This window comes from Sorex araneus, chromosome 2 (genome assembly GCF_027595985.1).
Source record: "Sorex araneus isolate mSorAra2 chromosome 2, mSorAra2.pri, whole genome shotgun sequence".
In the NCBI taxonomy this organism is placed as follows: Eukaryota; Metazoa; Chordata; class Mammalia; order Eulipotyphla; family Soricidae; genus Sorex; species Sorex araneus.
Window position 1 is genome coordinate 234,542,473 of NC_073303.1, and position 27,888 is coordinate 234,570,360.

The 27,888-nt window shown below is 60.5% G+C and overlaps 5 protein-coding genes and 2 non-coding genes across 8 annotated transcripts; 2 read left to right on the plus strand and 5 right to left on the minus strand.

Annotated features, from left to right (window-relative positions):
• The first annotated feature begins 2,367 nt into the window (after positions 1-2,367).
• Positions 2,368-6,563, plus strand: EIF3G (eukaryotic translation initiation factor 3 subunit G). Its single transcript, XM_004616558.2, has 11 exons — positions 2,368-2,456; positions 2,600-2,646; positions 3,056-3,139; positions 3,231-3,319; positions 3,448-3,507; positions 4,683-4,787; positions 4,878-5,067; positions 5,552-5,659; positions 5,748-5,884; positions 5,973-6,079; positions 6,451-6,563. Exons 1-11 carry the CDS (start codon positions 2,437-2,439, stop codon positions 6,464-6,466), a joined length of 963 nt encoding a protein of 320 aa, XP_004616615.1. The 5' UTR covers positions 2,368-2,436; the 3' UTR covers positions 6,467-6,563.
• A 72-nt stretch (positions 6,564-6,635) lies between these two features.
• On the minus strand, positions 6,636-8,451 carry P2RY11 (purinergic receptor P2Y11). The gene has a single exon (XM_055129075.1). It carries the CDS (start codon positions 7,887-7,889, stop codon positions 6,705-6,707), a length of 1,185 nt encoding a protein of 394 aa, XP_054985050.1. The 5' UTR covers positions 7,890-8,451; the 3' UTR covers positions 6,636-6,704.
• Positions 8,452-8,909: 458 nt separating this feature from the next.
• Positions 8,910-12,261, minus strand: PPAN (peter pan homolog). The gene is made up of 12 exons (XM_004616763.2): positions 12,185-12,261; positions 11,916-12,086; positions 11,296-11,397; positions 11,035-11,085; positions 10,779-10,949; positions 10,452-10,528; positions 10,139-10,246; positions 9,925-10,048; positions 9,748-9,826; positions 9,529-9,658; positions 9,292-9,452; positions 8,910-9,212 (listed from the first exon to the last, which is right to left on the minus strand). Exons 1-12 carry the CDS (start codon positions 12,200-12,202, stop codon positions 9,010-9,012), a joined length of 1,395 nt encoding a protein of 464 aa, XP_004616820.2. The 5' UTR covers positions 12,203-12,261; the 3' UTR covers positions 8,910-9,009.
• LOC129403106 (small nucleolar RNA U105B) lies at positions 10,323-10,402 on the minus strand. The gene has a single exon (XR_008629079.1). It is a non-coding gene; the product is annotated as a small nucleolar RNA U105B (small nucleolar RNA).
• LOC129403095 (small nucleolar RNA SNORD105) lies at positions 11,150-11,231 on the minus strand. The gene has a single exon (XR_008629073.1). It is a non-coding gene; the product is annotated as a small nucleolar RNA SNORD105 (small nucleolar RNA).
• A 5,442-nt stretch (positions 12,262-17,703) lies between the features above and the next one.
• ANGPTL6 (angiopoietin like 6) lies at positions 17,704-21,510 on the plus strand. Its single transcript, XM_055124611.1, has 6 exons — positions 17,704-18,096; positions 18,169-18,384; positions 19,210-19,381; positions 20,004-20,191; positions 20,277-20,547; positions 21,256-21,510. The coding sequence occupies exons 1-6, from the start codon at positions 17,704-17,706 to the stop codon at positions 21,444-21,446; spliced, it is 1,431 nt and encodes a 476-aa protein (XP_054980586.1). The 3' UTR covers positions 21,447-21,510.
• Positions 21,511-21,651: 141 nt separating this feature from the next.
• Positions 21,652-26,299, minus strand: SHFL (shiftless antiviral inhibitor of ribosomal frameshifting). 2 transcript variants are annotated; one of them, XM_055128615.1, is made up of 8 exons: positions 26,027-26,299; positions 25,412-25,535; positions 25,127-25,176; positions 23,255-23,293; positions 23,019-23,168; positions 22,646-22,749; positions 22,389-22,543; positions 21,652-21,917 (listed from the first exon to the last, which is right to left on the minus strand). In XM_055128615.1, the coding sequence occupies exons 1-8, from the start codon at positions 26,045-26,047 to the stop codon at positions 21,778-21,780; spliced, it is 783 nt and encodes a 260-aa protein (XP_054984590.1). In that variant the 5' UTR covers positions 26,048-26,299; the 3' UTR covers positions 21,652-21,777. The 2 variants fall into 2 exon arrangements, with proteins under 2 accessions (XP_054984590.1, XP_004616818.1); XM_004616761.2 differs by having other exon boundaries at positions 21,652-21,900; positions 26,027-26,295.
• Between the last annotated feature and the right edge of the window lie 1,589 nt (positions 26,300-27,888).

The following is a 27,888-nucleotide window of genomic DNA, read 5'->3' on the forward strand; positions in this document are numbered from 1 at the left end:
CTGGGAGATAATTCAGTGGTTCAAAAGTGTATGCCTAGCACACACCCAACCCGGCTTTAATCCCTTGGCACCCTGAGGACTGCCAGGAATGATCCCTGGACATGACTGTGTCCCCAACCTCCCTCCTCCCCTCAAAATAAAAATCTTGGCCAGAGAAATACCTTAAGGGGTTGGAGCACCTGGGTTCGAGCCCTTCACAGGGTCTTCCATGGGCTTTTAGCTTCTGCCTCCTTCATAATCTAAGGATGCTAGCCGCCATGGCCCTGCTCACTCCTGGCGCAGCCTTAGTTGGGATCTTTTTCCCTTTTCAGGTCAAACACGCTTGCGTATTTTCTCCGTCAGGCTGTTGATCCGCTTGCTGCTTGTTCAGAAGTGGACAGAAAAGGTTCAGGCAATGCCTCCCGCAGCCCATCTGATGTTTGTTTTTTATTTTTAGGATTTTGGGGTTGCACCAGACGATGCTCAGGGGTTATTCCTGGCTCTGCACTAGAGAATATCTCCTTGGGGTGCTTGGGGAACTGTATGGGATGCCGGGGATCGAACCTGGGTCAGCGTGTGCAAGGCAAATGCCCTCACCAGCGATACTATCGCTCCAGCCCCAGCAGCCGTCTGCTTTCTTCATGGCTTTGTCTCCTCATCGATTGCTTTCCCACATCACATCCCACCAGCCATAATAAGTGTAGGGTTCTGTGTCCTTACAAATGCGGCTGGGGTGGAACAATAGTACAGCTGGTAGGGCAGTTGCCTTTTTTTTTTTTTTTTTTTTTTTTTTTTTTTGCTTTTTGGGTCACACCTGGCAATGCACAGGGGTTACTCCTGGCTTTGCACTCAGGAATTACCCCTGGTCATGCTCAGGGGACCATATGGGACGCTGGGATTTGAACCCGGGTCGGCCGCGTGCAAGGCAAACGCCCTACCCGCTGTGCTATCTCTCCAGCCCCAGTTGCCTTTTTTTTTTTTCCTTTTTGGGTCACACCCAGCGATGCTCAGGAGTTACTCCTGGCTCTGCACTCTAGCGGTGCTTGGGGGACCATATGGGATGTCAGGGATCGAACCCAGGTTGGCCGCATGCAAGGCAAATGCCCTACCCGCTGTACTATCGCTCTGGCCCCCAAGGGCGTTTGCCTTTTTGACCGACCTGAGTTCAATTCCATATGGTTCCCTGAGCACTGCCAGGAGTAACCCCTGTGCATCGCTGGGTGTGACCAAAAAAAGGAAAAAATCCTTAGCTAGCAGTGGAGAGCTAGTCCAGGAGTGAAGGCGCAGTCAACCCCAGCACCACCAGGGGTCACTCCTGAGCTCAAGTCAGGAACGCGAATGGCAGGGCATGGACCCCAAACAAACCCACCAACATTGTGGGTCAGGGCTGGGGAGATAATGGTCCACAAGGCTTAGAGTGCAGACTTTGTGTGGGGGGGGAGGTTCCGGGTTCCACACCAGTACCGCCAGGAGTAGCTCCTCCCCAACACCACCTGGTAGGGTTCCAAAACCAAAACCCAAAAATGAATCAGGAGAGGGGCAGGAGAGAGAGCACTGACCTCACGTGCAGCATATCTGGGTTTGATCCCTGGCGACCCATATGGTCCCTGAGATCAGGAGTGATCTCAGCACAGAGCCGGGAGTAAGCCCGAGCAAAGCCAGGTGTGGCCCCCAAAACAAATTTAAAATAAAATCGGGCCAGGAAGAGAGAACAGCAGACAGGGCCCTTTTTTTTTCTTTTTGGGTCACACTCAGTGATGTTCAGGGGTTACTCTTGGCTTTGCACTCAGGAATTACTCCTGGTGGTGCTCAGGAGACCATATGGGATGCTGGGAATTGAACCCAGCCGGGTCTGCCCGGTCTGCAGCGTGCAAGGCAAATGCCCTCCCCACTGTGCTATTGCTCCAGCCCCCAGGGCGCTTGTCTTGCGTGCAGCCTATCTGGGTTTGATCCCCAGCATCCTGAGCCCCACCAGAAGTGATCCTTTGAGCATCACCAGGTATGGCCCAGAGCAAAAAAAAAAAAAAAATACAGAAAAAGAAAAAAACCCAAACACCAAAGGTACCGAAGGTGGTACAGCGGGTAGGGGTGTTTGTCTTAAACGAGATCTCTGGCATAGCCCTAGCACCTCTTGGAGCCATTCCTGAATGAGGAGTTCGAGTAACCCCTGAGCACCGCCGGGGGTTCAGAGGTGGCTTAAAACCAAGAAAACAAAACCAAAAGAACAACTAAAAATTTTCAATGCGATCAGCCGTGATGCATAATACCTTGCTGTTCTCTGCAAGGCTGCCCCGTTACCGACTCCCAGTCCGCGCACACGGAGGTTTTCCGCCTCCTGCCGGCAGGGAGCGCAGCAAAAGCCTCCGCTGGACTTCTCTAGGCGGCGGCACCGGAAGTCTCGTTCCACTCGCTTCCGGTCTCTGATCTGGGCCCGGGCTGCGTGGAGAGAGTTCCGCAATGCCGACCGGGGACTTTGAGTGAGTCGGGGGACGGCGCATCGGGACCCGAGAGGCCGATCGGGGGGTGGTCGGGGGTATGATGGCGCCGGGGTACTTCGAGACCGCGGGGTACCGGTCTCGCTGATCCCCACCTGTTCGTCCCCGCAAACTTCTTCCCGCAGTTCGAAGCCCAGCTGGGCCGACCAGGTGGAGGAGGAGGGAGAGGATGGTGAGTGCGCGCGGGCGCCCCGCGGCCCGCAGCCCGGCCCTGCCGTGGGAGCCCCCCTCACGGCCAGCCTGGGCAACCGCGTCCAGGTCCAGCCGGTTTCACTGACCGCCCCCCCCCACCCCTTTCCTGCGTCCACCCCGGCCGAGCCCTCCCCGCGGCCGCCTCTTCTCTGGGCGGAAGTCGTAAGAACCGGCTCCAGCCTGGAAGGAGTGCCCCGATATCTCGACAATCCTGCCCTTCCTTCCCCCCCCACCCCGCAATCCCCGATGCTTGACATGGCGGGAGGGGACCCCTGCCCCCTCCACAGCCCTGCCTACCCTCCCTGGTCCAGCTCCCAGGGCTGGCATCGCCCCAGAGTGTTCCCCCGCATTCACCGATCCATCGCACACCCCAACACCCCATCTTGCAGACAAATGTGTCACCAGCGAACTCCTGAAGGGAATCCCTCTGGCTCCTGGCGACGCCAGCCCAGAACCTGAGCTAGTTCCGGGAGGTAAGTGACAGGCAACACCCCGCCCCTAACTGCCCTCCCCCTCCTCCCGTGGCTCCATTCCCAGAGCTTCTTTCCTTGTCCCTTGTCTCAGCTCCGCTGCCACCTCCCAAGGAGGTCATCAACGGGAACATCAAGACGGTGACGGAGTACAAGATCGATGAGGATGGCAAGAAGTTCAAGGTGAGACCGCCTGGGCGACTGGGGGCCTCAGCTGGGAGAGGGGAGGGGTTGCTCCTGCTCCCCACCCTGCTTCTCCCAAGAGCCCCCGAGGTTCAGGACACCTTTTCCTGCCCCATTCCCACCCGCAGATTGTCCGTACCTTCAGGATCGAGACTCGGAAGGCGTCCAAAGCTGTTGCAAGGAGAAAGGTGAGGACCCAGACAGTAGGGCTCTTCCCTTACATGCAGCTGATAGGCTTGATTTCCGGTATCCCTTAGGGTCCCCTGAGCACTGCCTGGTGTTAATTCCAAAATAACAAAAGGCAGGAAAGTGAGGCTCCCGAGATACCGGGGATACCTTCATCAAACGAGGGCTTGAACTGTTCATTTTTACGCCCTTGGAGCTGATAGGAGGCCAAGGGAAGCAGCCTGAGGGGCCCCAGAAATTTCAGGGCACCTTAGAGGATAGGTCTGGGGTCTTCTTCCACCTGACTTGGACCCCTGGGAGGTGTTGTCAGTGGTGAGGTGAGAGCCAGACCCCAGCCACGTGCCGCGGGTTCTTTCAGTGCCTTTGGCAACCCAGGGAGGTGGGGAGTGCTGGCGCCCCGTTTTATAGGAGAGGAAGCCGAGGCTTAAGGTTTTATTTAGCCCTTTGTTGTGGGCCACTGATGCGTGCATCCTGATGCTCCTGGCGGTGCGGTTTGCGCTCACCAGGGGTCGCTGTGGTGCTCCTGGTCTGCAGGTGCCCGGCAGCCACTTGTCGGGAGTTGGGGATGGGGCCAGGGTCTCACCCCGTTTGGCCCCTGAGCCCGGCCCGGGGCCTCCAGCATCTTTCGTTTGAGCGGGGCACTCTAGTTGTGCTGTCTTTTCACACTGCCGGAGTCACAGCCAGGGGTGCTGCCTGGACCGTGCTCAGGGCTTGTGGCTTCAGACTTGTAAGCGGGTGCCTTGTAGCCACTGAGCGAACCGTCCTGGAGCGATAGCATAGCGGGTAGGGCGTTTGCCTTGCATGTGGCCAACCCAGGTTCGATTCCCAGCATCCCTTATGGTCCCCCAAGCACCGCCGGGGTAATTCCTGAGTGCAGAGCCAGGAGTGACCCCTGTGCATCACCAGGTGTGACCCAAAAAGCAAAATAAATAAATAAATAAAAAATCCTAACTTAAGCGTCTTCAGTGTTTGGGTGACCCCTGACATCCCTGAGCATTGCCGCCACTTGGGCCATCAGCCTGAGTGGCCCCACTCCCCAGCCCCCCTGGGGAATTGTTAGCCCCACAACACTCCCACTTTGGCCCCCTCAGTGCTGTGGGAGGTATTTAGGGGGCCTGAAGCGTGGGGCTTCTCTAACCTGCACGCCCCCGCCCTCCCCCCCCACCTCGGAGCCCAGAACTGGAAGAAGTTTGGAAACTCTGAGTTCGACCCCCCAGGGCCCAACGTGGCCACCACCACGGTCAGCGACGATGTCTCCATGACCTTCATCACCAGCAAAGAGGTCAGTGTGGGCCATGTTTGGTGGGGTGACAAGGTCTTGAGGGGGCCCCTCTGAGCTGTCTGACCAACCCCCCACCCCCACCCCAACTAGGATCTCAACTGCCAAGAGGAGGAGGACCCGATGAACAAGCTGAAGGGCCAGAAGATTGTGTCTTGCCGCATCTGCAAGGGCGACCACTGGACCACCCGCTGCCCCTACAAGGACACCCTGGGGCCCATGCAGAAGGAGCTGGCCGAGCAGCTGGGCCTGTCCACGGGCGAGAAAGAGAAGCTTCCTGGAGGTGGGGGTGTGGCCACCTGGAGGGGTGTTTTTTTCTGGGCGGGGCTATATTGGGGGTGTGGCCATCGGGGTGTATTATGGGCGGGGCTAGGGCTGGGGTAGGGACTCAGCACAGGCTATTGTCCACTTTTCTTTTCTTTTTGGGTCACACCCAGCAATGCAAGGGGTCACTCCTGGCTCTGCGCTTAGGAATTACCCCTGGTGGTGCTCAGGGCACTCTATGGAATGCTAGGAATTGAACCCAGGTCGACCCCATGCAAGGCCAAACGCCCTACCCGCTGTGCTATCCCTCCAGCCCCCCATTGTCCACTTTTATTGCCGAAGGGTGGGTGGTCCCAGGGATAGAACTCATGCCCAGTGCCTGGCCTCCGGCCCTCTGAGCATCTCTCAGGCGTCTCTTGAGAGACTTTCTCTCACGTCGCCCTGGCCTGGGAAGAACCAGGTGCCGGAGCTGGGACTCAACTCACCTAGCCTTTCCCTCCTAGAGCTGGAGCCCGTGCAGGCTGCCCAGAGCAAGACCGGGAAGTACGTGCCACCAAGCCTGAGGGACGGAGCCAGCCGTCGCGGGGAGTCCATGCAGCCCAACCGCAGAGGTGAGGTGGGAGGGGCCCTCTTCGAGACCGTCGGTCTCCCCGTGACACACCCTACCGCCCTCACCACCGCCTGTGCCTGCCCGCGCAGCCGACGACAATGCCACCATCCGAGTCACCAACCTCTCCGAGGACACGCGTGAGACGGACCTGCAGGAGCTCTTCCGGCCCTTTGGCTCCATCTCCCGCATCTACCTGGCGAAGGACAAGACCACCGGCCAATCCAAGGTGCGTGGTGTCTGGGGAAGCGGGGGGTGGGGCACTCACAGACCACTCAGCCGGGAGCGCCCCTGAACCCCCGGCCTGCTTCTCCCAGGGTTTCGCCTTCATCAGCTTCCACCGCCGTGAGGATGCTGCACGGGCCATTGCTGGGGTGTCCGGCTTTGGCTACGACCACCTCATCCTCAACGTGGAGTGGGCCAAGTAAGTGCGCCACGTCCTCGGGCGGGGGCAGCGCTGAAAGGAGCCGCACACTCGCTTTGCAGGCAGGAGCCCTGGGTTCCCTTCCTGCATCTGCCAGGGCACATCCTACCTTCCAGACCCCATAAGGGGGGCGGCGGGCCCACCCACCTCCCCGTCCTTCCACCCTCCTACTACCAGTTGAGGCCCGTAGGGATTCAAATGCACATTTATTGTCCATTTCTGTCCATTTTGTGTTGGGAGGTCCTGGCCAGGCCACTTGGCCTCCGTAGTTGCATGGGGCCATCCTGTTCACCTCAAAGTCCCCACCGAGGGGACCATGTCTTGATGCCCTCCGAGGTCCTGGGCCCCCACACTGCCCTTCGCCTCCCTAGGCCGTCCACCAACTAAGCTGCCTGTTGCCGTCCTTCGCGCCGTGGGGCTCCGCGCCCGAGAGAAGCCGCCGTTGGAGAGTGGGGCCTCGAGAGCAATAAAAGTTCCGATCACCCTCTGCGGTTCCTTTATTCCGGGGTGCCGCTGTCCTGCACTGGGGTGGGGGCCTGCCCCACCGCCGGTTCTTGGGTGTGGAAAGTCTCACTGCTCCAGCGTTGGTGCCCCGCTGGCCTCGCCCGGCCCGAGAGCTCAGGACTCAGGATGGGCCTGTTGGTGGGCGCAGCTCTGGGGTCTCAGAGACCCGGCGGGTAGTTGTGCCAGCGAGTGGCAGGGCCTGCCCGGAGCTCTTGGCATCCGGGTCCTCGCCCCCGGGCTGGCGCGGGTGACAGCAGCGCAGGCTGGACGCCACGGCCATGTAGAGCAGTGGGTGGACGCACATGGCCAGCGGCACCAGACCCCGGGCTACCTGGTAAGCGTTGTAGGCGCCCAGGTCCAGCGCCTCCCGGGCCTGGGTCACATTGGCAAATTGGGGGCATTGGCGGTTCCACCAGCGGCGCGCAGAGAGGTTGAGCACCCGGGTGACGTAGTAGGGCACGTAGGAGGTGGCATAGAGGAGCAGGCCGCTGGCCACCAGCACCGCCACGCGCCGCTTCTCGGCCGCCGTGACGCTGGGGCTGCGCTGCAGAGCCCGCACCAGGGCACTGTAGGCCGCCAGCGTGAGCAGGAGCGGCAGCCCGCAGCCCAGCCCCGCCAGCACCAGGCTGTAGGCCCAGAAGGCCTCCAGGTTGCTGTTGCTCGCCGTGCCCAGGCACCGCGTGCAGCCCTCGGGCACCTGTGCTGAGCTGTTGCCGCACGGCTGGGCCACCTGGAGGCGGGTGAAGTGGAAGGTGGGCGCGGCCAGCACAGCAGCCAGCGCCCAGCCCGCTGCGCTCAGCGCCCAGGCGTGCTTGGGCCGCAGGTGGCTGCGGGTGAAGAAGGGGTGCACCACCCCCAAGTAGCGGTTCAGGCTGATGCAGCTGATGAACACGGTGCTGCCCAGCAGGTTGCAGGTGAAGAGGAAGCGCTCGAGGAGGCACAGGGCCAGCCCGTAGCGCCAATGCTTGGGGGGGTAGAAGTAGGCGGCCTGCGGGAGCAGCGTGAGGGCATAGAGGAGGTCGCTCGTGGCCAGCTGGGCTGAGAAGACCACGCCCGGGTGCCACGGACGTGGCTCGCGTGTGCGGAAGCGGTACAGTGCCAGGCCGTTGCCCGCCACAGCCACCAGGAACTCGGGCACCAGCATGACCCACAGAAAGCGCTCCTGGATGCTGCTGAGGTGGTTGTCCACGGCCTGCAAGATGTGGTTCGGGCATGGCGGGACTGCTCCTGCGGGCATGGTGGGGCAGCGGGTCAGGGCTCCTCCGAGACCCCTGGGGCTTAGCCTGCACCTGGCAGTGCTGGGCATCGTACCTCCTCCCTGCCGGTACTAAGGGTCCCTGCAGTTCTGAGGACCGGCCTGGCTGGGGACGCTGGTGTTTGGGCCATGCCCAGCTGTGCTCGGCAATCACTGCAGAGTCAAGAGCAACCCAAGGACTGTGCAAGGCGACCACCCTACCTCCTCAGGACTGTGGGGTCCGACTCTCGCTTCCTCTGGCGGCCAGCCTGTTCCAGGCCTGTGTTGGGCTGGGTGTGGCCCTGGCCCGACCACCACCCCTGTGGCCAGCAGGGGGCGCCCACACTCGGCTTTTGCCTTTGCTGGGTGGGGCCCCATCCACCCGGGCTGGCTGGTGCCTGGGTGTGATTTGCAAGTTTGTCATTTGGGCTGTTTCAGGAAGGGGCCCTGGTCTCAGCTCCTTGTGACGGCCAGGGAAAGGACCTTGAAAGCCCACGGACACTTATGGGGCAGTCCTGTGGGGTTTGGGGTTTTCCTGGACCCAGCTGGCTTTGGTGCCCTCTGGTAATCACCTGGCTGTGCACAAAGCCATCAGGCAGCTCTGTGAGCTGTCAGGGCACTGCCCTCAGTAGCCTCCCACTTCCCGTGACTCAGTGCCCAACACTGCCTCCAGACTGGCTCCCCTGGTTCTGGTCCCGCCCATCCCGGCAGGGCCCTGCCCCATCACTCCCACCCTGGCTCGGCCGACCCCCACTGCTGCTTTCTGCCCACAGCCCGAGCCCTCCTGCCCTTCCCAGGCAAGGCCCCCTCCCTGCGCCCTGGACTGCTCCCAGCTCAGAGCAGTCACCACCCACCTACGGCTCCTCACCTGAGTTGGTGGCCTCCGCCATGGCTGAGCTGAGACTGGCGGGCCCTTGCACTGCCCACGGGTCCCAGCCCACCGGCCCCTCCCACTCCCGCAGCCCCGCCCCACAGCACCCACATTTCCTTCCTCCTTTCCGCTCTCTACTCACGGGATGGGACTGGTCTTGGTGCCACGTGGCCTGGGGGCCCCAACAGCCCCAACACGGTGCCCCTCCCATGCAGACAGAATCGGGTGGGACAAGAAGTTTATTGCTGTGGGAAGGGGAGGGACTACTCCTTCATGGAAGGAAACCGAGACCCCAATCTGGGGCACATCGCCGGCTCAGCCTCAGGCAGGCTTCTTGGGGCGCTTGGCAGGGCCCCGGGCCCGCCCTGCACTCCGAGGGTCCGTCTTGCCCTGGGCCCCCCAGGACTGGCCCTGGGTCTTCGAGGGTCTCCCCTGGGCGCGTCTGTTCCGGGCCTGCTCCCTGCCCTGTCTCCGGCCCGGTGGCCCTCCTGGCCGCCGCCTCTTAGCTGCTGTGGGGAACATGTCTGTGGGGGGAAGCGCACATCAGGGACGGGGAGCCCTGGGACAGGCCCATGGGACACCCGTGTCCCCCCAGTCACGCACCCTCATCGGGCTCCTCCCCCACGGCTTGGCGGAAATACTCGGCTTCGTCCTCCTCGTCTTCAGGCTGGCCGGTCGCCCCTGTCTCCGGGGGGGCCCCAGGGTCCTCAGCATCACTGTCCCCCTCAGCCCGGGCCCGCTTCATGCCCGCCAGGCTCTTCTTCCTGGGAGGGGGGGGGGACAGGGCAGTGTGGCAGTCCCCACTCTGCCCCCGGGCCCCGCCCCCGGGGCAGCACCCACTTGTGGGCCTCCCGCCGCTCGCGCTTCAGCTGCACGTTCTTGGCCTGCTGCTCCTGCCGCTGCGCCTTGGCCCGCAGCTTCTCCTCCTTGGCGGCCAGCAGGGCCTGCAGCTCCTCCTCCGTCTTGTGCACTGCAGCGCGAGTGGGAGGGGGCGGCGTCAGCTTCGCCTGCCCGGGCCGGCCCCCCCCCCCCAGCCTGCCTGGGGACCCCTGGACCCACCGAAACTGTGGAACAGCACGTTGCCCTCCCCGACGCCCTCCTGGATCTTGACGAGCTGCAGCGTCATGCGGGGCCCTATCTGTGACAAGAAGCAGGCGTGGGACAGGGGCGTCACCCTGGCCGGCGGGGGGTGCTGGGCCGGCTGGAGCTGAGTGGGGGCGGGGTGGCACACCTCACCTCGGTCAGCCGCACTGCGCTCTGCTGCGCCCGCATGTTCCCGCGCCCTGCGATATCCTGCGGCAGCTCCGTGATGTTGTGCTCCCCGTCGGGCTCGGCCTCGCTCTCCGACAGCCCTGCACCCCTGCAGGGTGGGAGCGGATGGCTCTCAGCCGGGGATCCTGGCGCTGGGGGCCCCCTGCCCTGCCCTACCCCACCCCGGGTTCGGGCTCACGTGGCCAGCAGCTCGCTGATGTCCTGCAGGCGGCTCATGTTGGGGAACTTTTCCTGCAGCAGCTTCTTCATCCCCCGACTGGCGCCCACTGGGACCACTTTGATGCTGCTGTGGGACCCGGAGGGGGGCGCAGGGCAGGGTCAGGCGGGAGTGGGTACCGGGCTGCCCCCATGGTGCCCCCTTAGTGATGTGCATCAGAGCGTTTACTTTAAGGCTGAGCCATCATCGAGTCTCAGCAGCGATGCTGTCATCAGCTGCACATACGTACACAGTGCAGGCAAACCCCGCCCGCCCGCACCGGCCCCCCACTCACTAGTGGCGGAACTCCAGCTCCTGGGAGTCGGGGTCAAAGCTGAGCAGGAGGCAGCGTTTGATGGTGTTGAGGTTCACCTGTGCAGAGCAAGGGGTGTCAGGTCAGTCTCCCAGCAGGCTCGGGGGTTGGGTGAGCAAGGCAGGCACAGCCACTCAGCACTGGAGTTCGCTCCTGGGGCGCCGGCAAGCAGAAGCCCACTGAGCTGCCCTCTGACCCCCCCATGACTAGTCAAGGCACAAATACATCAGATGACAGAGGTCACCAGCCAGCCTCAGTTTCCCCCGCCAGCAACGGGTTAAGTGTGGCCCTCAGCACGCCCCCACTCACCTGGTGCACATTGATGGAGGGAAGCAGGTTCTGGAACATGGTGGCCATGAGCTTCACGTGCATGCCGTGGGGGCCAAAGCTGTTGAGCACCAGGAGGGGCGCATGGACGAACTGCTGCTCGTGCATCCGGTGGCGGCGCAGGGACGACACCACGTCCCGTATCAGTGTGTACTGCGGACAAGGAGCACAGGCAGGTAGGCCGGGTCCACAGGGCCAGCACGCTTGGCCCGCGCCCCCGGCCAGGTAAGCCTCTCACCTTGAGTACCCGGAAGGTCAGCGTCGGGCCTCCCGGGAGGCGCATAAGCTTCTGCAGAGAAGGCAGATTCAGGGGGGAGGCCGGGGGAGGGGAAGAGCCTCCATCTCCACCTGGGCCCCATCTCATCAGAGCGTTTACTTTGAAGCCAGAATCACAGTGGCTCAGAGGCACTTGGGTATCATCATTAGACTTGGGGACAGAGAGGGAAGAGACAACAAAGGAGGGGAGGCGTGTAGGGGGGGTGGGGTGGCATCCACTCACAAAGTAGATGTTGGTTTCTGTCTTGCTCAAGACCAGAAAGTGTGTGACGCCAAGGGGCCCAGCCACTGCCACACAATCCTTAAGAGAGTTTTTCTTCCGAACCTGCAAGGTGCCACCATGATGGAAGCAGTTAGCTGGGCCGGGAGGACTTACCTACGGGCTAGCCAGAGGGCGGGCTTGGCGAGCGCGAGGTCCCAGATCCCAGGTCCCATCCCCAGCATTGCCTGGTTCCCCAGACCAGTGTAATCCACACCCCGGCCCAGCCGGGTTTAGGTCCCACGTGGCCCCAAAGCCAAACCCAAGCGAACAGAAAAAGGTTTCTCGGCTAAAACTGGTGGATCCCCTGGATCACGGCATGCGGGGCTTGAAAGTGCCAGGCTCTACCGTTAAGCTACATCCCCAGACCCCGAGCCAGCCGTGATCGCTTTCGAGACCACCCCCCCACACCGCCTTTCCCTCCAGCCATCCACAGGCAACCCGGGGGGCCCCCGCAGAGGGTCGACCACATCGGTCCCCTTTTCCAGCCAAGAAGGCGGAGGCCTCATGCGCTCCGCACTGCGGGTACCGGGGGGTGGGGGAGGTCGCGGCGGGGACCGGGCAAGGGGGCGCCGTTTGCAGACCTGCAGGCGGGTAGCGGTGAGGGGCTCCATGACCCGCCGCAGGTCCAGGCTGAGCTGCCGGACGCTGCGGCCCGCGCGGCCGCGCGTGAACACGAACGAGTGCGGCTGCGCGGCGTAGGCCTCGAGGTTGCGGAGCTTCGCCTGGGCCCGAGCCCGCTTCTGGTGTCGGGACTGCGGGGGCGAGACGGGCCGGGTGAGCCCCGCGACCTCGCGGGGGGCCCTGCCCCCGCGGCCCCCGCGCCCCCAACGGCCCGGCCGCCGCAGCTCACCCGCCCCGACTGCCCCATGCTGCCGGGTGCTCCACGCGGACCCTCCTGCCCGCCGCTTCCGGCGGGACGCCGCTCACTTCCGGCGCCGCGTTCGGAGGGCGGCGCGGCGCGATGACGTTTCGGGGCGGGCTGAGGGCGTTGCTAAGGAGTCGCCTGTTACCATAGTTCCGGTTTCTACGGAAACAGGGGCGGGGCCTCGCGGTTCTTGGAAGCGGCGCGCGCTAAGGGCGCCAGAGCCGGCCTTCCCCTTCTCACGATTTCTAGAATGTCCTAAAGTGAGAACGGGAAGGATTCTCCCCTCCGCCCCCCTCCCCCAATTAATTGAGATGATGCATGCACGATTCTTGGGGGTCCAGGATGGGGGTGGGGCAGCCGCGGCACATGGCAATGACTTGAGGGTCATCTCCCCGGACCGCGCTGTTGCAGGCGGGCTGAGGGTTGGAAACTTGACGTCACCTTCTTGGAAACTCAGGGCAGGGCGGTAACTTCATGCCTAATTCGCCCCCTCTTGGTTTCCGCCCCAAACCCCAGTCTTCACTTCTGCTCTATGGATCCTTGCCCAGAACTTGTGGGGGCCGGTCAGCGACACCACCCGCCCCCCACCTCTCTTTCTGCTCAGCGTTTCCTTCCCCATTGCTCTCCCCTCCCCCTGCCCTTCCTGCCCAGTTCTTTCTCATCTTTTCCACTTCTGTCCCCCTGCCCCAACTTGGTCTTTGCCGCCAATGATCTCTGTCCCCGGGGCTGCAGATAGTACAGAGGGGACTGTAGGTACGACTAACTCAGGTTTCATCCCCCACATCATCCCATTGGGTCCCCGAGCACTGCCAGGAGTAAATCCTGAGTATCGCCAGTGTGGCCCAAAATCCAAAAAGCTATCTCTGTCCTGATTCCCATTTCTAAGACCCCATTTCTATGTCTCCCTCCATATCTCTCTGATTCTCTATCAGACTAATCTGCCTTGTCTGTCTGTCTCTGTCTCTGTCTCTATCTCTGTCTGTCTCTGTCTCTATCTCTATCTGTCTCTGTCTCTCTCTCTCTGGTCCTCTCCAGACCCCAAGCCCAGCCTGGCCATTTCTCTCCAATGTGCCCATTTATTTATTTATGCTTTTCTTCCCCCCACCCTTTCTTGTTTTTAGGTCACACGCAGCAATGCTCAGGGGTTACTCCTGGCTTGGCACTCAGGAATTATTCCTGGCAGTGCTCGGGGACCCCATGGGATGTTGCGGATCGAACCCAGGTCAGCTATGTGACTGACAAACGCCCTCCCTGCTGTGCTGTGCTGTCACTCCAGCCCCCTTGACCATTTATTCTTGTTGGCCTTTTTTTTTTTTTCTTTTTGGTTCACACCTGGCAATGCACAGGGGTTACTCCTGGCTCTGCACTCAGGAATTACTCCTGGCGGTGCCCCGGGGACCCTGTGGAATGCCGGGGATCTAACTCACGTTCTCCCCACTGTCCTATCACTCCGGCCCCCACCAGTGACTGAGTTTCTTCCCTGTCTTGGCCAAATTGCTCTATTTTTTCTTTTTCTTTTTGGGTCACACCCAGCAATGCTCAGGGGTTACTCCTGGCTCTGCATTCAGGAATTACTCCTGATGGTGCTCAGGGGACCCTATGGGATGCTGGGAATAGAACCCAGGTTGGCCACGTGCAAGGCAAATGCCCTCCCCTCTGTGCTATTGCTCCAGCCCCATCTTGTTGGCCTTTTTGTATTCTTGGGGCCCGTGTTCAGGGAAAAGAACTGGGTCAGGGAGACTGAAGCATCCTTGTTGCTTCCTCATTTGCTCCCCAAGCCTTTTACACCCTCAGATGGACCATGTCCTCTGTGCCCCTAGGCCGGCAGGATTGGCCACCTCAAGGGTGTGACAGCCAGTGAGCGTGACAGAGCTGGACCTGCGGGCCAGACCGGTGGAGGCGGGGGCGGGGGCGTCAGGGTTTCTCAGTGTCTCTGGCCTGCATGTGACGGCCTGTGGCTGGGTGTGATAGGGGTTTGCCGGTAAGCCGTTGGGTGTGTGTCCCAGTTTGTATTTCCTGTCCTGTCTGTGGGTTTATTTGGCAGTTTATTTGGCTCAGGAGCTACTCCTGGTGGTGCTCAAGGAGTCTGTGTGGTGCAGGGACAAGTCCCAGGGACCCGGCACTCGAAGCCTGAACTTCGTCACTGAACCACCTCTCCGACCCTGTTCTGGTGTGTTTGCTGGGCTGGAACCCAGGACCTCACCATGCCAGGGAATGCCACTGAGTCAATTCCAGCCTCTCCAGTTCTATCTATGCACATCCCTGACAGATCAGGAGCCCAAGTGCACACATGCGCATATGTGCACAGACACAGATACACAGACACACACAGACACACACACACAGCCCAGCTTTGCTGTTTTTCCTGCAATGCTTTGCTTCTGTCCCAGGCATCCCTTTGTGTCTGTCCCTTTGTGTCTGTCAGTACTGTTACATGCTGTGACTCTGTATGCATGAATTTTAGCATCCTTCCCAAACTTCTCCTGCAGATAAAGTCAGGCCGATGGCTCGCCCTCTCTGAAGCACCACAGAGAAGATGTTGAGACTGGGCGAAGGAGACTGGATAGCCGCTGGGAAGGAGCTGCGGGCACTGAGATGCTCTATGGGATTTTTAAAGAAAGCGTGTATGTGTGTGCGCATGTGTGCATCTAATTGAGGATACATCCGTGTGTGTGTGTGTGTGTGTGTGTGTGTGTGTGTGTGTGTGTGTGTGTGTGTCTGGATTCCCGGGATTCTCCTTCCCCAGGGGCCTGCAGCCTCCCACGGCCGGCATTCAGCTGGGGGTGGGGGACCTCCCGAGCAGTGACCTGTGTTTATCAGGCCCTGGTGGCCTGGCCCAGGGGTCTGGCAATTCAGCCTCTGTTCCCACGTGGGAAATGCTAAATATTTACAGTCAGCTCCCCTGAGCCCGGAATCACATTCAGCCTCCTCCTCCTCCTCACTTCTTCCCCCTTCCTGACCCCCCAGCTCCGGCCTCACCCCTTCCCCAGCTCGAAGGCCAGGCGGTGATCCACTCAGAATCGGACTCCTGGAGTCCTCCCGGCACTGGCGAAATTCAGCAGGAGAGGTGAGAGGCCAGAGCAAGGCGGCCTGGAGTTGGTTATGGGGGTGTCCTCCTGGGCCTGCCTCTACCTCCCCCTCCCTGAGTCCCTGGAGGGGACCCACACATTAGCTCCTGGGGGTGTGAGGGGTGACTTGTCTCATCCAGGGATCCTAGGACAGGATCCTGCTTGACACGTGAGTACAGGACTATGGGGCGCCCCCACCTACCTCAGTGTGAAGGCCGGAATCCTCCCCACGGTGCTCCAGCCCTCCCCTCCCCTCTCCCCCTGATTCTGGGCACACTCTAGCACCTCAGGACCTTCTTACTCTTCTTCCTCCCATCCTGCATGCTCTACTCCTCCCTGAACGGCAGCTTCTCACTCCTCCTATTTAAAATCCCCACTGGGGGGCCTGAGCCATAGCACAGCGGGCAGGGGGTTTGCCTTGCACGCAGCCGACCCAGGTTCGATCCCTGGCATCCATAGGATCCCCCAAACACTGCCAGGAGTGATTCCTGAGCGCAGAGCCAGGAGTAACCCCTGGGCACTGCCAGGTCTGGCCCCCAAAGCAAAATAATAAATAAAATATAATCCCCACTTCCAGGGCCCGGGGGAGATGGCGCAAAGAGCTGGAGGCCATGCCTGGCATGTTCAAGGCCCCAAGTTAGATCCCTGCGCTGCATGGCATGCAACCAGATTCGGCCAGCCACGCACCTTTACCCTCACTCTTCCTTATATCTCCAGACCTGTTTATTTATAAATTATTCTTTTTTTTTTTGAGGGGCCACACATGGCAATGCTCAAAGCTTATTCTTGGTGCTCACGGGACCATATGGGTGCTGGGGATTGAACCCAGGTCAGCTGTATTCAAGGCGAAGTGACTTACCCACTTTACTTTGTGCTTTGTGCTTTGGCCTGACTGGCCCCGTTTTAGTTTATATTTTGATTTATTTGTTTTGCTTTTGGGACTACACCCCATGATGCTCAGGTGTTACTCCTTACTCTGCACTCAGGAATTACTCCTGGTGGTGCTTAGGGACATTGTGTGGTGCTGGAGATAGAATCTGGCTTGGCCGCATGCAAGTGATAACACACCGTCCCTTCTGTGTTATCACTCTGGCCCCTGTATTTTATTTATTTGGTTTGAGGACCACATCACATTGTGCTCGGAGCTTCCTCTCTGCTCTGCACACAGGAATCACTCCTGGCAGGGTTTGGGGGACTATTTGTGGTACCAGGAATCAAACCTGGGTCTGCCGCCTACAGGAAAAGGCACCCTGCGCTCTCTATTAATCTCTCTGGCTGCTTTCTTTGTGGCTTCCTTTGTGTACAGGGGGGCATATGTAGAGGTGCTCAGGGGTTATTCATGCTCAGTGCTTAAGGGACCATGTTGTGTTGGGGATTGAACTCGGGAATCCTGCAGCCCCCAGTCCTCTGAATCACCTCCTCAGCCCATAGCTGGGGACAGAACAGGGGAATGAAGGTGAGGCCGGATACAGCTTCTGAAACTATTTCGGTGTAACCGAGGTGGTAAGCTGTCCATTTCAGAGTGATGAATGCTAATACATTCAGTCCAGATGTGCCAGGGGAGGTGGGGGAGGGCCACCTTGGGAGCTCAGAACCACTGGATAAGACCTGGGTACCAGGACGCTGAGCGGAGGGGACAGGGTTTGCGAGGCTCATAGGCTCCCTCTGGCGGCCAAAGGAGAAAAGACTCAGAGGTGGTGGCCTGGCCATGAGAAGAAACAAAGGTCAAAAGTGCAGCTGGGGTCGCCAGAGGGAATCTTTGGAGAAGGGGCTTGAACAGAAGCCCTGGGAGGCCTGGAGGATGCTTGGGTTCAGCCCTGGAAAAGGTAACAAAGGTGACGGAAATTTTAGCCTGGGATGCTGGGAGATGACTTAGGACTGGCCCCACCTGCTCCCACGCTTTCTTTGTGACCTTCGAGTTTCCACAAATACATCAGGCAACCTCAGGATCTTTGCACTTGCTGTCGTTCCCCCGACTCCCCGCCACCACCGTGTAATACTAGGCCCAGGTTTGGTGCCCAACATGACAAGATCTTCCAAGCCCCTCCTGGAGGAACTCTCCAGAACCAGTGTGGCCTAACCCCCCTCCAAAGTGACCTCCTCCCCATGATTACTTCTGCACAGATCTCCACATCTCTTCTGCTTGTGCTGTTCTGCCTTCTAGTACGTTCTATGCATCCTTCCCTCCATTCACTTGGTTTCTTGATCACCAGGATAGAGATTTTTGTGCCCTGTTTCAACTATACTGCCAGCACCAAGACGCAAGGTCTGCATACCGTAAGTGCTCAGTGATTGCTGGCGCCAATCTGGGAGGGGCGCGCGCGCGCGTTATATGTATGTATGTGTAAGCGTGCAGATATGCTCCAACTCCATCTGCGAGTCGGGGTTCGGGGGTCTGCCCCTCTTTCCCACTGATCCTCTGTCTCCAGGTCTGCCATGACGGTCTCCCGACTGCTCAAGGTGCCCCAGCTCCTGCCCCTGCTCCTACTCCTGATGGGCGCGTGCTGGGCGCGGGCCGGCGCCCCACGCTGCACCTACACCTTCGTGCTACCCCCACAGCAGCTCACGGGCGCCGTGTGCTGGAGAGGGCCGGCGACCGCGCGCCCCGCGGCGCCCGAGATGGCCAATGCCAGCGAAGTGGCAGCGCTGCGCGTGCGCCTGGACCTCCACGAGGCGCAGCTGCGGGAGCTGCAGCGGCGGGCGGCGTCTGACCGCGCCGTGGCCGGCGAGGTGCGCGCGCTGCGCCAGGAGAACCGCGGCCTGAGCGCGCGCTTGGGCCAGCTGCGCGCGCAGCTGCGGCAGGAGCCGGGGGCGGAGCCAGCGCCAAAGGCGGAGCCAACGACGGGGGCGGAGCCGGCGGAGAAGGCGGAGCCAACGTGGAGGGTGGGGCCAGCGGCGGAGGCGGAGCCGGGGGCGGCGCTGGCCCTGCTCGGGCAACGCGTGCTCAACGCGTCCGCCGAGGCGCAGAGCGCTGCAGCCGGCCTCCACCAACTGGACAGCAAGTTCCGGGAACTGGCGCAGCTGGTCAGGCAGCAGAGCGGCCTCATCGCCCGCCTGGAGCGTCTGTGTCCCGCCGGCGGCGGCGGCGGCGGCGGCGGCGCGGGTGGGCAGCAGCAGGTAACCCCAAAACCTGCCCTCCCAAAGCCCCCCACCTGGCGCATCACAAAGTGAGCAGCGCTGCTGGTAAATCAGGAGTTATTAGCCACAGGGTTGGAATTTGAAAAGCTCTCGAAGTCTCCACCCAAAACATATGTAGGTCAAAACGAAATAGCAGCTGGCGCTGCTTCAGCTTGATCTGCTTGTTGTGCATATTGATGGAATCCGATAGCCAAGTCCGTTGTGTCGCTAAAGACCAGACCACGCCCCCCCAGGGCTGGGAGACTGTACAGGGGGTGAGGCGCTCATCTTGCATGCGACTGAACCAGATTCCATCTGGTTCCCTGAGCCCCACCAGGAATGAACCAGAGGGTGGCCCCAAAACAAAATTTAAAGAACCCAGCAGGGATGTGGGTCAGTGGTAGAGCACATGTCTCACCAAGGATAAGGCCCTGGACGTGATCCTGGATACCCCCCCAAATGCACAACCCCTTGAATTTCTAACACTTAGTCAGGCACCAGTGTGGAAGTTCACGCCTACCTTTCACTTACTCTTGTTTTTTGGCCACACCTGGTTTCCTTTAGGGGTTGTTCCTGGTTCTGTGCTCAAGAGTCCCTTGCGGTGCCCAGGACCATAGTGGTACAAGGATTCAGACTGGGGTGGGTGGGATAAGCGAAAGTGTCTTAACGCTGACAACGCTGGGCCCTTGGTGGCTAGAGTTTAGGCTGCAGGAAAGGGGTGGAGAGCCAGTTCCTGCCCCGTTGGGTTCTGGGAGATTTAGAAGTGCTGGACGCCCCCCAGGAATGACTGTTAGTGCCCCAGCTTTGGAGTCTTGATCGTTCCAGGTTCTGCCACTGCCCCCGGCACCAGCCATCCCAGGCAGTTTGGCGAGCAGTACCCGTGCCACCAGCAGGCGGCTAGAACCAGAGTCCCAGAGAGACCAGACCTGGAGGCAGCAGAGACCTCTGGCTTCCCCACTGTCTGCGGGGCGCCCGGCCGCGCCCACCAAACCAACTGGTAAGCGGGCATAAGACTTGGGGAGGAGAAAGGCGGCAGTGTGAGGAGTGGGGAAGCAGGAAACAAGATTTGAACGGCAGCTTCCCCTACTGCTGAGGGGTCTGGGAGGAAGTGCTGCCTTTATCCTGAGAATGGCAGGGGGGATTTAGGACTGTGAGGCTGGACAAGATAAAAGTTCTGACAATGCATGTGAAAACAGAAAATAAAGGTCTTTTCAGGGTGCCAGCAAAAGCACCCAGGATCTTACAGTGCAAAGCATGCACTCTGCACACTGGCCTGCGATCCCTGCCCCTGAAAAAAAAAGAGGGACTTTTATTTTGACGAGAAGACTGGGAATTCAGAACTGGTATTTTGGTGAGAATCTGACCTATTTGGGAATGATCAAGTTGGGGAAAGAGTAGATTCAGTATTTAAAAAGTTAAGGATTCTCCACTTGCTAGTGAAAGAGTTGAATCAGAATCTCACATAGGTAAGGAGATGGAGGTTGGGGGCTCTTATTATGGCCATGGAATGGAAGGCAAGGACTGTTATTCTGGTGAGGGGACAAGGAAGGATCAGGACTTTTCTTCACGTAAAAGGAATGGGCCAGCTTGTGCCTCTTGTCATATACCAATGCCCACAGGCCCCTGGCGGGATTGTGCTGAAGCCCAGCAGGCAGGACACGGGCAGAGTGGCGTGTATGAGCTGCGGCTGGGCCGCTATGTGGTGTCAGCCTGGTGCGAGCAGCAGTTGGAGGGCGGAGGCTGGACAGTGATCCAGAGGCGGCAGGATGGCTCAGTCAACTTCTTTACCACCTGGCAGCACTACAAGGTAGGCACGTGCAGGGGGATCGGGGGGACAGGACAGAGTAGGTAGTGGACTGGCCCCTGACCACTTGGCTTTCCTGCCCTGTCAGGTGGGTTTTGGCCAGCCTGATGGAGAATACTGGCTTGGCCTTGAACCTGTGCACCAGCTGACCAGCCGCGGGGACCATGAACTCCTGGTCCTCCTGGAGGATTGGGGGGGCCGCAGAGCACGAGCCCACTACGATGGGTTCTCCTTGGAGCCAGAGAGTGACCACTACCGTCTGCGGCTTGGCCAGTACCACGGGGATGCTGGTGACTCACTTTCCTGGCACAATGACAAGCCCTTCAGCACTGTGGACAGAGACCGGGACTCCTATTCTGGTAACAGGGGCCTTATTTTGGTGGGGGAGCTGGGCTGCGTAGGGAAGGGGTTCAAGAAAGTAGGACAGGGTGGCCCTTGGGTGAGGGTAAGCAAAAAGCAGGAAAGGGGACTTTTATTCTGGTGAGGGGATAGGGACATCAGATATTTTCTTGGAGGTTACAATGTCATATACTGTTGAAGTGGCCCATAGGACTAAGGGGGAGCTGGAACCATGGTTGGGTGTTTGCTTTTTTTTTTTTTTTCTTTTTGGGTCACACCTGGCGATGCACAGGGGTTACTCCTGGCTCTGCACTCAGGAATTACTCCTGGAAGTGCTCAGGGGGTCATATGGGACGCTGGGAATCGAACCCAGGTTAGCCATATCCAAGGCAAATGCCTTACCTGCTGTGCTATCCCTCCAGCCCCAAGTGTTTGCTTTTTGCGTGTGGCTGACCCAGGTTCCATTCCTGGGACCACTACACTCTCCAGAGCACCACCAGGAGTAAGCCCTGAGCAGAGCTGGGTGTGACCGGAAAATTAAATGGGTGATAGCACTTGTAACTTGCAGCGTGGGGGTGGGGAATGTGTGACTTGTATTTAGCTTTCTTATGGTGGGAGACAAAGGAATAGGGCTTAGAATCCATTCGGGTGGACAGGCCTGCTCCCATTAGAAGGTGAGGCTTATTTTGGTGGGGGAACATGGATGCTCTCTTCCCCTCCCCCTTCAGGTAACTGTGCCCTGTACCAGCGGGGAGGCTGGTGGTACCATGCTTGTGCCCACTCCAACCTGAACGGTGTGTGGCACCGCGGGGGCCACTACCGCAGCCGCTACCAGGATGGCGTCTACTGGGCTGAGTTCCGAGGTGGGGCTTACTCTCTCAAGAAGGCCGCCATGCTCATCCGGCCCCTTAGGTTGTGACCAGCTGGTGCATCCGCTCAATTCCCTGGGGAGATGGGGTCACTGGTCCCCACTTCCTCTGTGACTCTGCCTGCGGCCACACGGCACTGACTTGCCCTTACACATCAGCCCAGGCGCCCCCTGCCAGTCCCCGGGACCCAGGGCCACTGAAACCGAGGATTGAGCTGATCACGTTCTCTAACAGAAAACACCCACGGACTCCGTCTGCATTGCATCTGACCCCCGCGGGGGGGTGGTGGTCGTGTTTACTCCCCGCGCCCCTCCTCCTCCTCCTCCTCTCTCAGGTCCTCCAGGATGAGGTTGTCCAGGTCTTCGATGAGGCCGCACTGGCTCAAGCACGTGGCCACGGTGGAGCCGCTGCTGATGTGCGGGTTGCTGGGGTACAGGACCTTGGGGAGATGGTTCTGTTTCCGGCTGTGGGGGTGCGCGCAGGATGTGCCGGGCACGTGGGGCTCTGGGGAGGGAGAGGCGCTGAGGTCCGGTGAGGGGTGAGGAGGGAGGGGAAGGGGCTGGGGAAGAGCAGGGACCGGGAGCGCTGGGGACTCCCGGAAGTGAAATCGACAAGGGGCATTAGTGGACGTGAAATTGACAGGGGTGAACTCCCCAGTGGCCTTAGAGAACACAGAGATGGGCAGAGGCCAAAGCGGGCCCAGGCAGAGGTGGCCGGGCAGGGCGCCTGAATGGAAGGGGTGGCAGGGTCCTGCCAAGGCGTGGGGGGTGGGGGGCACAGACATCACGTGCAAGGGCCAGGGCCGTGGTCTGCGGCCGCAGAGATGAAGCGGCCGCGAGAGCTGACATACATCCCCTCCTAAGTACTGCCTGGCGCCCGGCAGGGCTGCGTGCTGGAGTCTCCCGAACACCAGAGTCAACCCGAGCCAACCCAGAAAAGCCCATCCGCCGCCCCCCCCACATCAGGGGCGGGGGCGCGGCGGGGAGGCTCACCCCGCCGGTTGTAGCAGTCCTCAGCGGAGCAGGAGTGACTGTGCACGCTGCGGCGGTCTCCGTCTCGGTCCCGGCGCGCGGGGAGGATCCGGGTCGGGTACACGGTGAAGCCGCAGCCGTAGCAGGGGGACGAAGACCCCATCTGGGCCCAGCCCCTGGGGGCGGGCAGGGCCATGAGGCTCCAAGTCCCGGCCCCCGGGGACGGTGGGGGGGGAGGAGGGGGGGGGGCTGCAGGGCTGGGGGGTCAGCGCCCTCACCCGAAGTTGTGCCGACATTTGGGGCAGTGGAACTCGGCCAGGCCCCACATCTTGTCCCCGGGGACTGGCTCGTACCGCGTGCGGCATTTCTTGCACCGGGACACCTGGGGGGTGGAGGGGGGGTAAAGGGGAGGTGGAGGCGGGGAGGGGGCGTGGGGGCAGGGGAAGGCAGTCCCAGGTTTGCTCAAAGGCCGTAAATGGGGACCCCCCTTCACCCCAAGATACACAGCTCCTCCCCCCTTGCCCCAATGCGGGTGAGGGGCCGCTGAGCCCCCAGAGGTGGGATTTCAGTTGCAGGGAGGTCAGGCTCCCGCCACCAGTGTCCCTGGGGGTTTGGGGACAGCAGCCACGATGTGGGGGTCTGGGTGGCCACCTCCTTCCGCTGGGCCACCCGGCGCCACCACACATGGTCGCAGGCGGAGCAGGCGAACTGTCTGTCCACGGCGGGGATCAGGCCCTCCTGGGCACGCTGGAACATGCGCAGGTTGGCCTCGGTCAGCGGGAGGAGGGACGTGGCCACTGCCTGGGGGGGGCAGAGGGATGAGAGGGTAGTCACTCCTGCACCTACCTAACATACGCCCCCCCCGCCCCCCCACAACCTGGACTCACCTGAATATCCTGGTCCTGCTTCATGTCCTCAGGGGGGTCCTGGGTGAGACACCAGGGGCAAGAGCTAAGGGTGTTTGCTTTCACTGGAGGGGCCAGGGGTGTCCCCTGATCCACAGGGAATGGACTCAGCAACAGCCACTTTTCTTTTTTCTTTTGCTTTTTGGGTCACACCCAGCGATGCACAGGGGTTACTCCTGGCTCTGCACTCAGGAATAACTCCTGGCGGTGCTCAGGGGACCATATGGGATGCTGGGAATCAAACTCAGGTTGCCCGCGTGTAAGGCAAACGCCCTACCCGCTGTGCTATCGCTCCAGCCCCCAACGCTCACTTATTTTCTGAGCCATCCCCAGCGATGCTCAGGGGTTACTCCTGGCTCTGCTACTCTCCAGAATCACTCCTGGCCGTGCTTGGGGGACCCTGTGGGGTGCTGGGGCTCAAACTGGGGTGCAAGGCAAAGGTCCTCCCTGCTTTCCTATTGTTTCAGCTGCAGCAGCACCCACTTCTCCAGGGCCCAGGTGGGTGACCTGGATGTGCCTCCTCCCAAGAAATGGGACCCCCCCTGCCGCTAGCCCCACTGTTCAGATGGGAAACACTGAGACCTAAAGCTGGGGCATGTGCTGAGGGAATATGCTGGGGAGGCCCCCTGCCCTCACCCCAGGGCTAGGCTGCTACAGGCTGGGGGGGGTATTTTATTTTATTTTATTTTTGCTTTTTGGGTCACACCCGGTGATGCACAGGGATTACTCTTGGCTCATGTACTCAGGAATTACTCCTGGCGGTGTTTGGGGGACCATATGGGAAGCTGGGAATCGAACCCGGGTCAGCCGCGTGCAAGGCAAACGCCCCACCTGCTGTACTATTGCTCCAGCCCCTTAATTAATTAATTTCCCCCTTTATTTTATTTAAAAACATTTTTTTTTTTGGTTTTGTTTTTGTGGTGCTCAGGGCTGACTCCAGGTTCTGCCCTGAGGAGTCTCTCCTGGTGGTGCTGGGGGGCTATATGGGATGGAAGGGGTTGAACCGGGTCGGCTGCGTGCAAGGCGTGCCCCCAGGCTCAGCCTCCGAGCTGGGCCGCACCCAGTCCCAACTGGACTCGATTCCCCCCAGCTGTGGGCGCCCACGGAGTGAGGGGCCTCCTGGGGCCCAGCTGCTGCCTGCCCGCTGCTGGCAGACACTGCACTCTGGGCCTCAGTTTCCCTACCTGCATGGGGGGGGGGGCTCGGACCCAGGTCCTACAGTTCCTCCTGGCTCTGTGGGACGGCAGGCTCCTGCACTGAGGGTCCTGCCCAACCACTCTCTGCTTTGAACCCCCAAGTGTGCATATCTCCGGAAATGCTTGTCCGCGTGGGGAGGGCGTGATTCACGCTAAATTACGTAAGAATGTAGCTTGGGTCTGTCACACGTCTCTGGGAGGCAGGTGACGCCCTCAGGGCACCAGCCACCAAAGTGCGCAAGTGCCCACTTGCTTGGGCTTCAAAACCTCATTCATTCATTCATTCATCATTCATTCATTCGGCACCCCTGGCCCTCAAGCCCCATCTACTCAACCCCACCTGAGGGCCTGCTCCTTTGCTCACATCAATTCCTCTTGGAGAAAGACCCTTTCCGTGCCACCCTCTCAAGAGATCTTGCATCACCTCCTCCAAGAAGTCTTCCCTGCCTTCCCCATCATGATGCCCTTTATTTGCATTTGTGATCCCCCTCCCCCATTGCTTGTTTTTCTCCTTCACGTTCATGTAATAAGCACCAACTGTTTGCAGGCCTCTGGCCGGACACTGAATTGAGATCAAGTGCACGGGGTTCAACCAGGGGCCACAGAGGTAGGTAGCCAGAGGAATGATGGCAGGAGGCTCCCCAGCACCCCGGTTTACCTGGGCGTCCAGGTCATTACTCAGCTCTTGTCCATCTTTCTGCTTGACCTCTGGGGGTGCAGGGGCAAGAGAAGTGCTGGTTAGTTCAGAGCGGTTCGCTATGTTACATAATAAAGGCCCTGAAAGAGGCTTGCGACCCCAAACCGATCATCCTCGTTGATTAAGTCTGAAAGGGCCTTTTCTCCTCCCGGTCCAGACAAACCTGTCCCAGCTTCCTCCCTTCCCCCTCACCGTGCGCGCGCAACTCTCACGGGCGGGGGAGGGGGTGCCCCCCCAGCGGCTCACCGTACACGATGGAGCGCCCCACTCCGGTGTGGTCGCTGCCAAATTTCTTCATCAGAGTCCCCGCCTTTTTAGGGGAGACCTTGCCATAAAACTTCTCCCGCAGACGCCGGACGCTCTTCTCCAGCTGGGGTGGGGACAGGGGTGCGGGGTCTCAGAGGGAGCCCCCCCTTCCCCTTCGCCAGACCATCCTTCTCGGGGTCTGAACTGGGTCTCCGGCTTCGGCCTCTACCTCCCTCCATCCTCCCATTCCACCCCACCCCGCCCCACCCCCGGCGTTTCCTGGAAAAATCCAAAGTCCCCCCAACGGGAGGGAGGGAGCCGTCGGGGGCGCGCGGCGCGCCACCCAGGTTCAGGGACGCGGCCGCGCCAGGTAATCCCGAGCCCCTGACCTCTGACCTGACCCAGCCCGGCCGCCCCCCGCCTTTCCTCTCGGGGGTCGCCTGGAGGAGGCGGGGTGCAGCGGGATGCGACCGTCCCCGTCCTTTTCCGAGGGGGCGAGCCCCGGCGCGGCGGGGAAGGTCTGGGCTGCGGCTGAGGTCCCCGGGCGCTGCGAACCTCCCGCCTCCTCCCCGCGTCCCCCGCGCGCTCCCCCGCGCCCCCGGGGCCGCGTCCTACCTCCACGCCGTCCTGGGACATGGTGGCGGGGGTCGCGGCTGCCCGCGGGCGTCCGCAGTGCGCGCGCGGCGCCCCCACCCCGGGCGCGCCTGTCGGGTCCAGCGGCCGCCGCCGCCGCGCCGCGCAGGGCAGGGGGCGAGGCCTGTGCGGGCTCCGCCCCTCCCCAGCCCCCCTCCTTTCGGTTTCGATTCTGGGGACCAGGGGTGGACTTCGGGGCGGGCTCCCCAGCTCTGCGCCCTGCGGCGCGGCGCGGGCCCGGGGCGAGGGAGGCGGCGCGGCCGCGGGAGCCGGTCACATGTCCCAGCGCTGCGCGGGGGCCGCGGCCTCACGTCCCTCGTGGGGGCGGGGCCGCCGGGACCGGCCGCGCGCCGGGGAGGGGGTGGGGGGTTCCGCGGGCATCAGCCGCGCCCCGCCCGGGTGGCCGGACCCCCTCTCCAGCACGACCCGAGTTTACTGCTCTGTAAAATGGGCAGAAGCGCGGGGACGGAGTGAAAACCCGGAGGAAACATGAAACACACCTGTGGGGGTCCGCCGTGGGGGTCCAGGGCCGGTGTGCGGGGTACAGGGGATTGGGGAGTGAGAGGGTCCCGGTGGGGGGCAGTGGGAAGGGGCCCTGCCGAATTTTGAGGGGTGCAGGGAACTTGCATTGTAAATCAGTCCTTTGTTGTTGGGGTTTTTTGGGGGTCACACCGGTGATGCTCAGGGTTTGCTCCTGAGCTTACTCCTGGCTCTGCGCTCAGGGATCACTCCTGGGGGGCTCTGGGGACCCTATGGGGTGCGGGGGATCAGACCCCAGGTCGGCCTGGCCTTGTGTAAAGGTAAGTACCATACCTGAAGCGCCAATTGTCCCCCGTGTTCAAACTGTGACAATTGGAACCTACTTGGCCAAATGGAGGCTGGAGGGTTGGAGGGTTGATAGTTTGGGAGTGCCAGAGGGGTCGCCTCATCTAGTTTTTGTTCAACACCAAAGCTTCTTGGGTTGCAGAATTATTTGGGGCGGGGGTGGGGGGGGAGGCTGTCCTGTACTCTGTGTGTGTGAAATCGATCCCAGGTCAGCTGCGTGCAAGGCAGATACCCTTATTACCGCTTAGGCCCCGACTGTTTTTTTTTTTTCCTTTTGCTTTTTGGGTTACATCCAGGGATCGCCAGACCCTGTCTGCCGAACGCAAGGCAAACACCCTCCCCGCTGTACCATGGTTCAGGCCCCAAGACCCTGCTGTCTTTTTATTTTAAAACAGACTTGACCCGCCTTTGGGAGGCAGAGCAGAGGAAGTGCGTTAGGGTCAATGTCTCCAAATTTTGTTTTTTCACTCATGTGACCCTATCAGAAATGCAAAATGTGAAAGCGCCAACTCCCTCAGTTGGGTATTTGCTGACAAATTGTTTGTAAATAGTTACAGCAATGTTCCAGGGGAGTGCTTTATGGTAACAATAAGTACATAAAGATACTTTTTTTTTGCATTTATTTTTTCTTTTTGGGTCACACCTGGCCATGCACAGGGGTCACTCCTGGCTCTGCATTCAGGAATTACCCCTGGCAGTGCTCAGGGGACTATATGGGATGCTGGGAATTGAACCAGGGTCGGCCTCCAGCCCCTCCCCTCCCCTCCCTTTTTTTTTTTTTTTTTTTTTTTTTTGCTTCCAGCGATAGTACAGCAGGTTGGTGTACTTGACCCTATTTTCCACCCAGGGCCACCATATCTGGTCTCCCTCTCCTAAACCTCTCCAAGAGTTAGCCCTGGGTGTGTTCCCTCTCCCTCCAAATAAACAACAACAACATCAACAAAATGAGGGGCTAGGGAGACGGCTCAGAGGATTGCAATGCCCACTTGCATTCAGCCCTAAGTGGTCAGCTGGGTGTG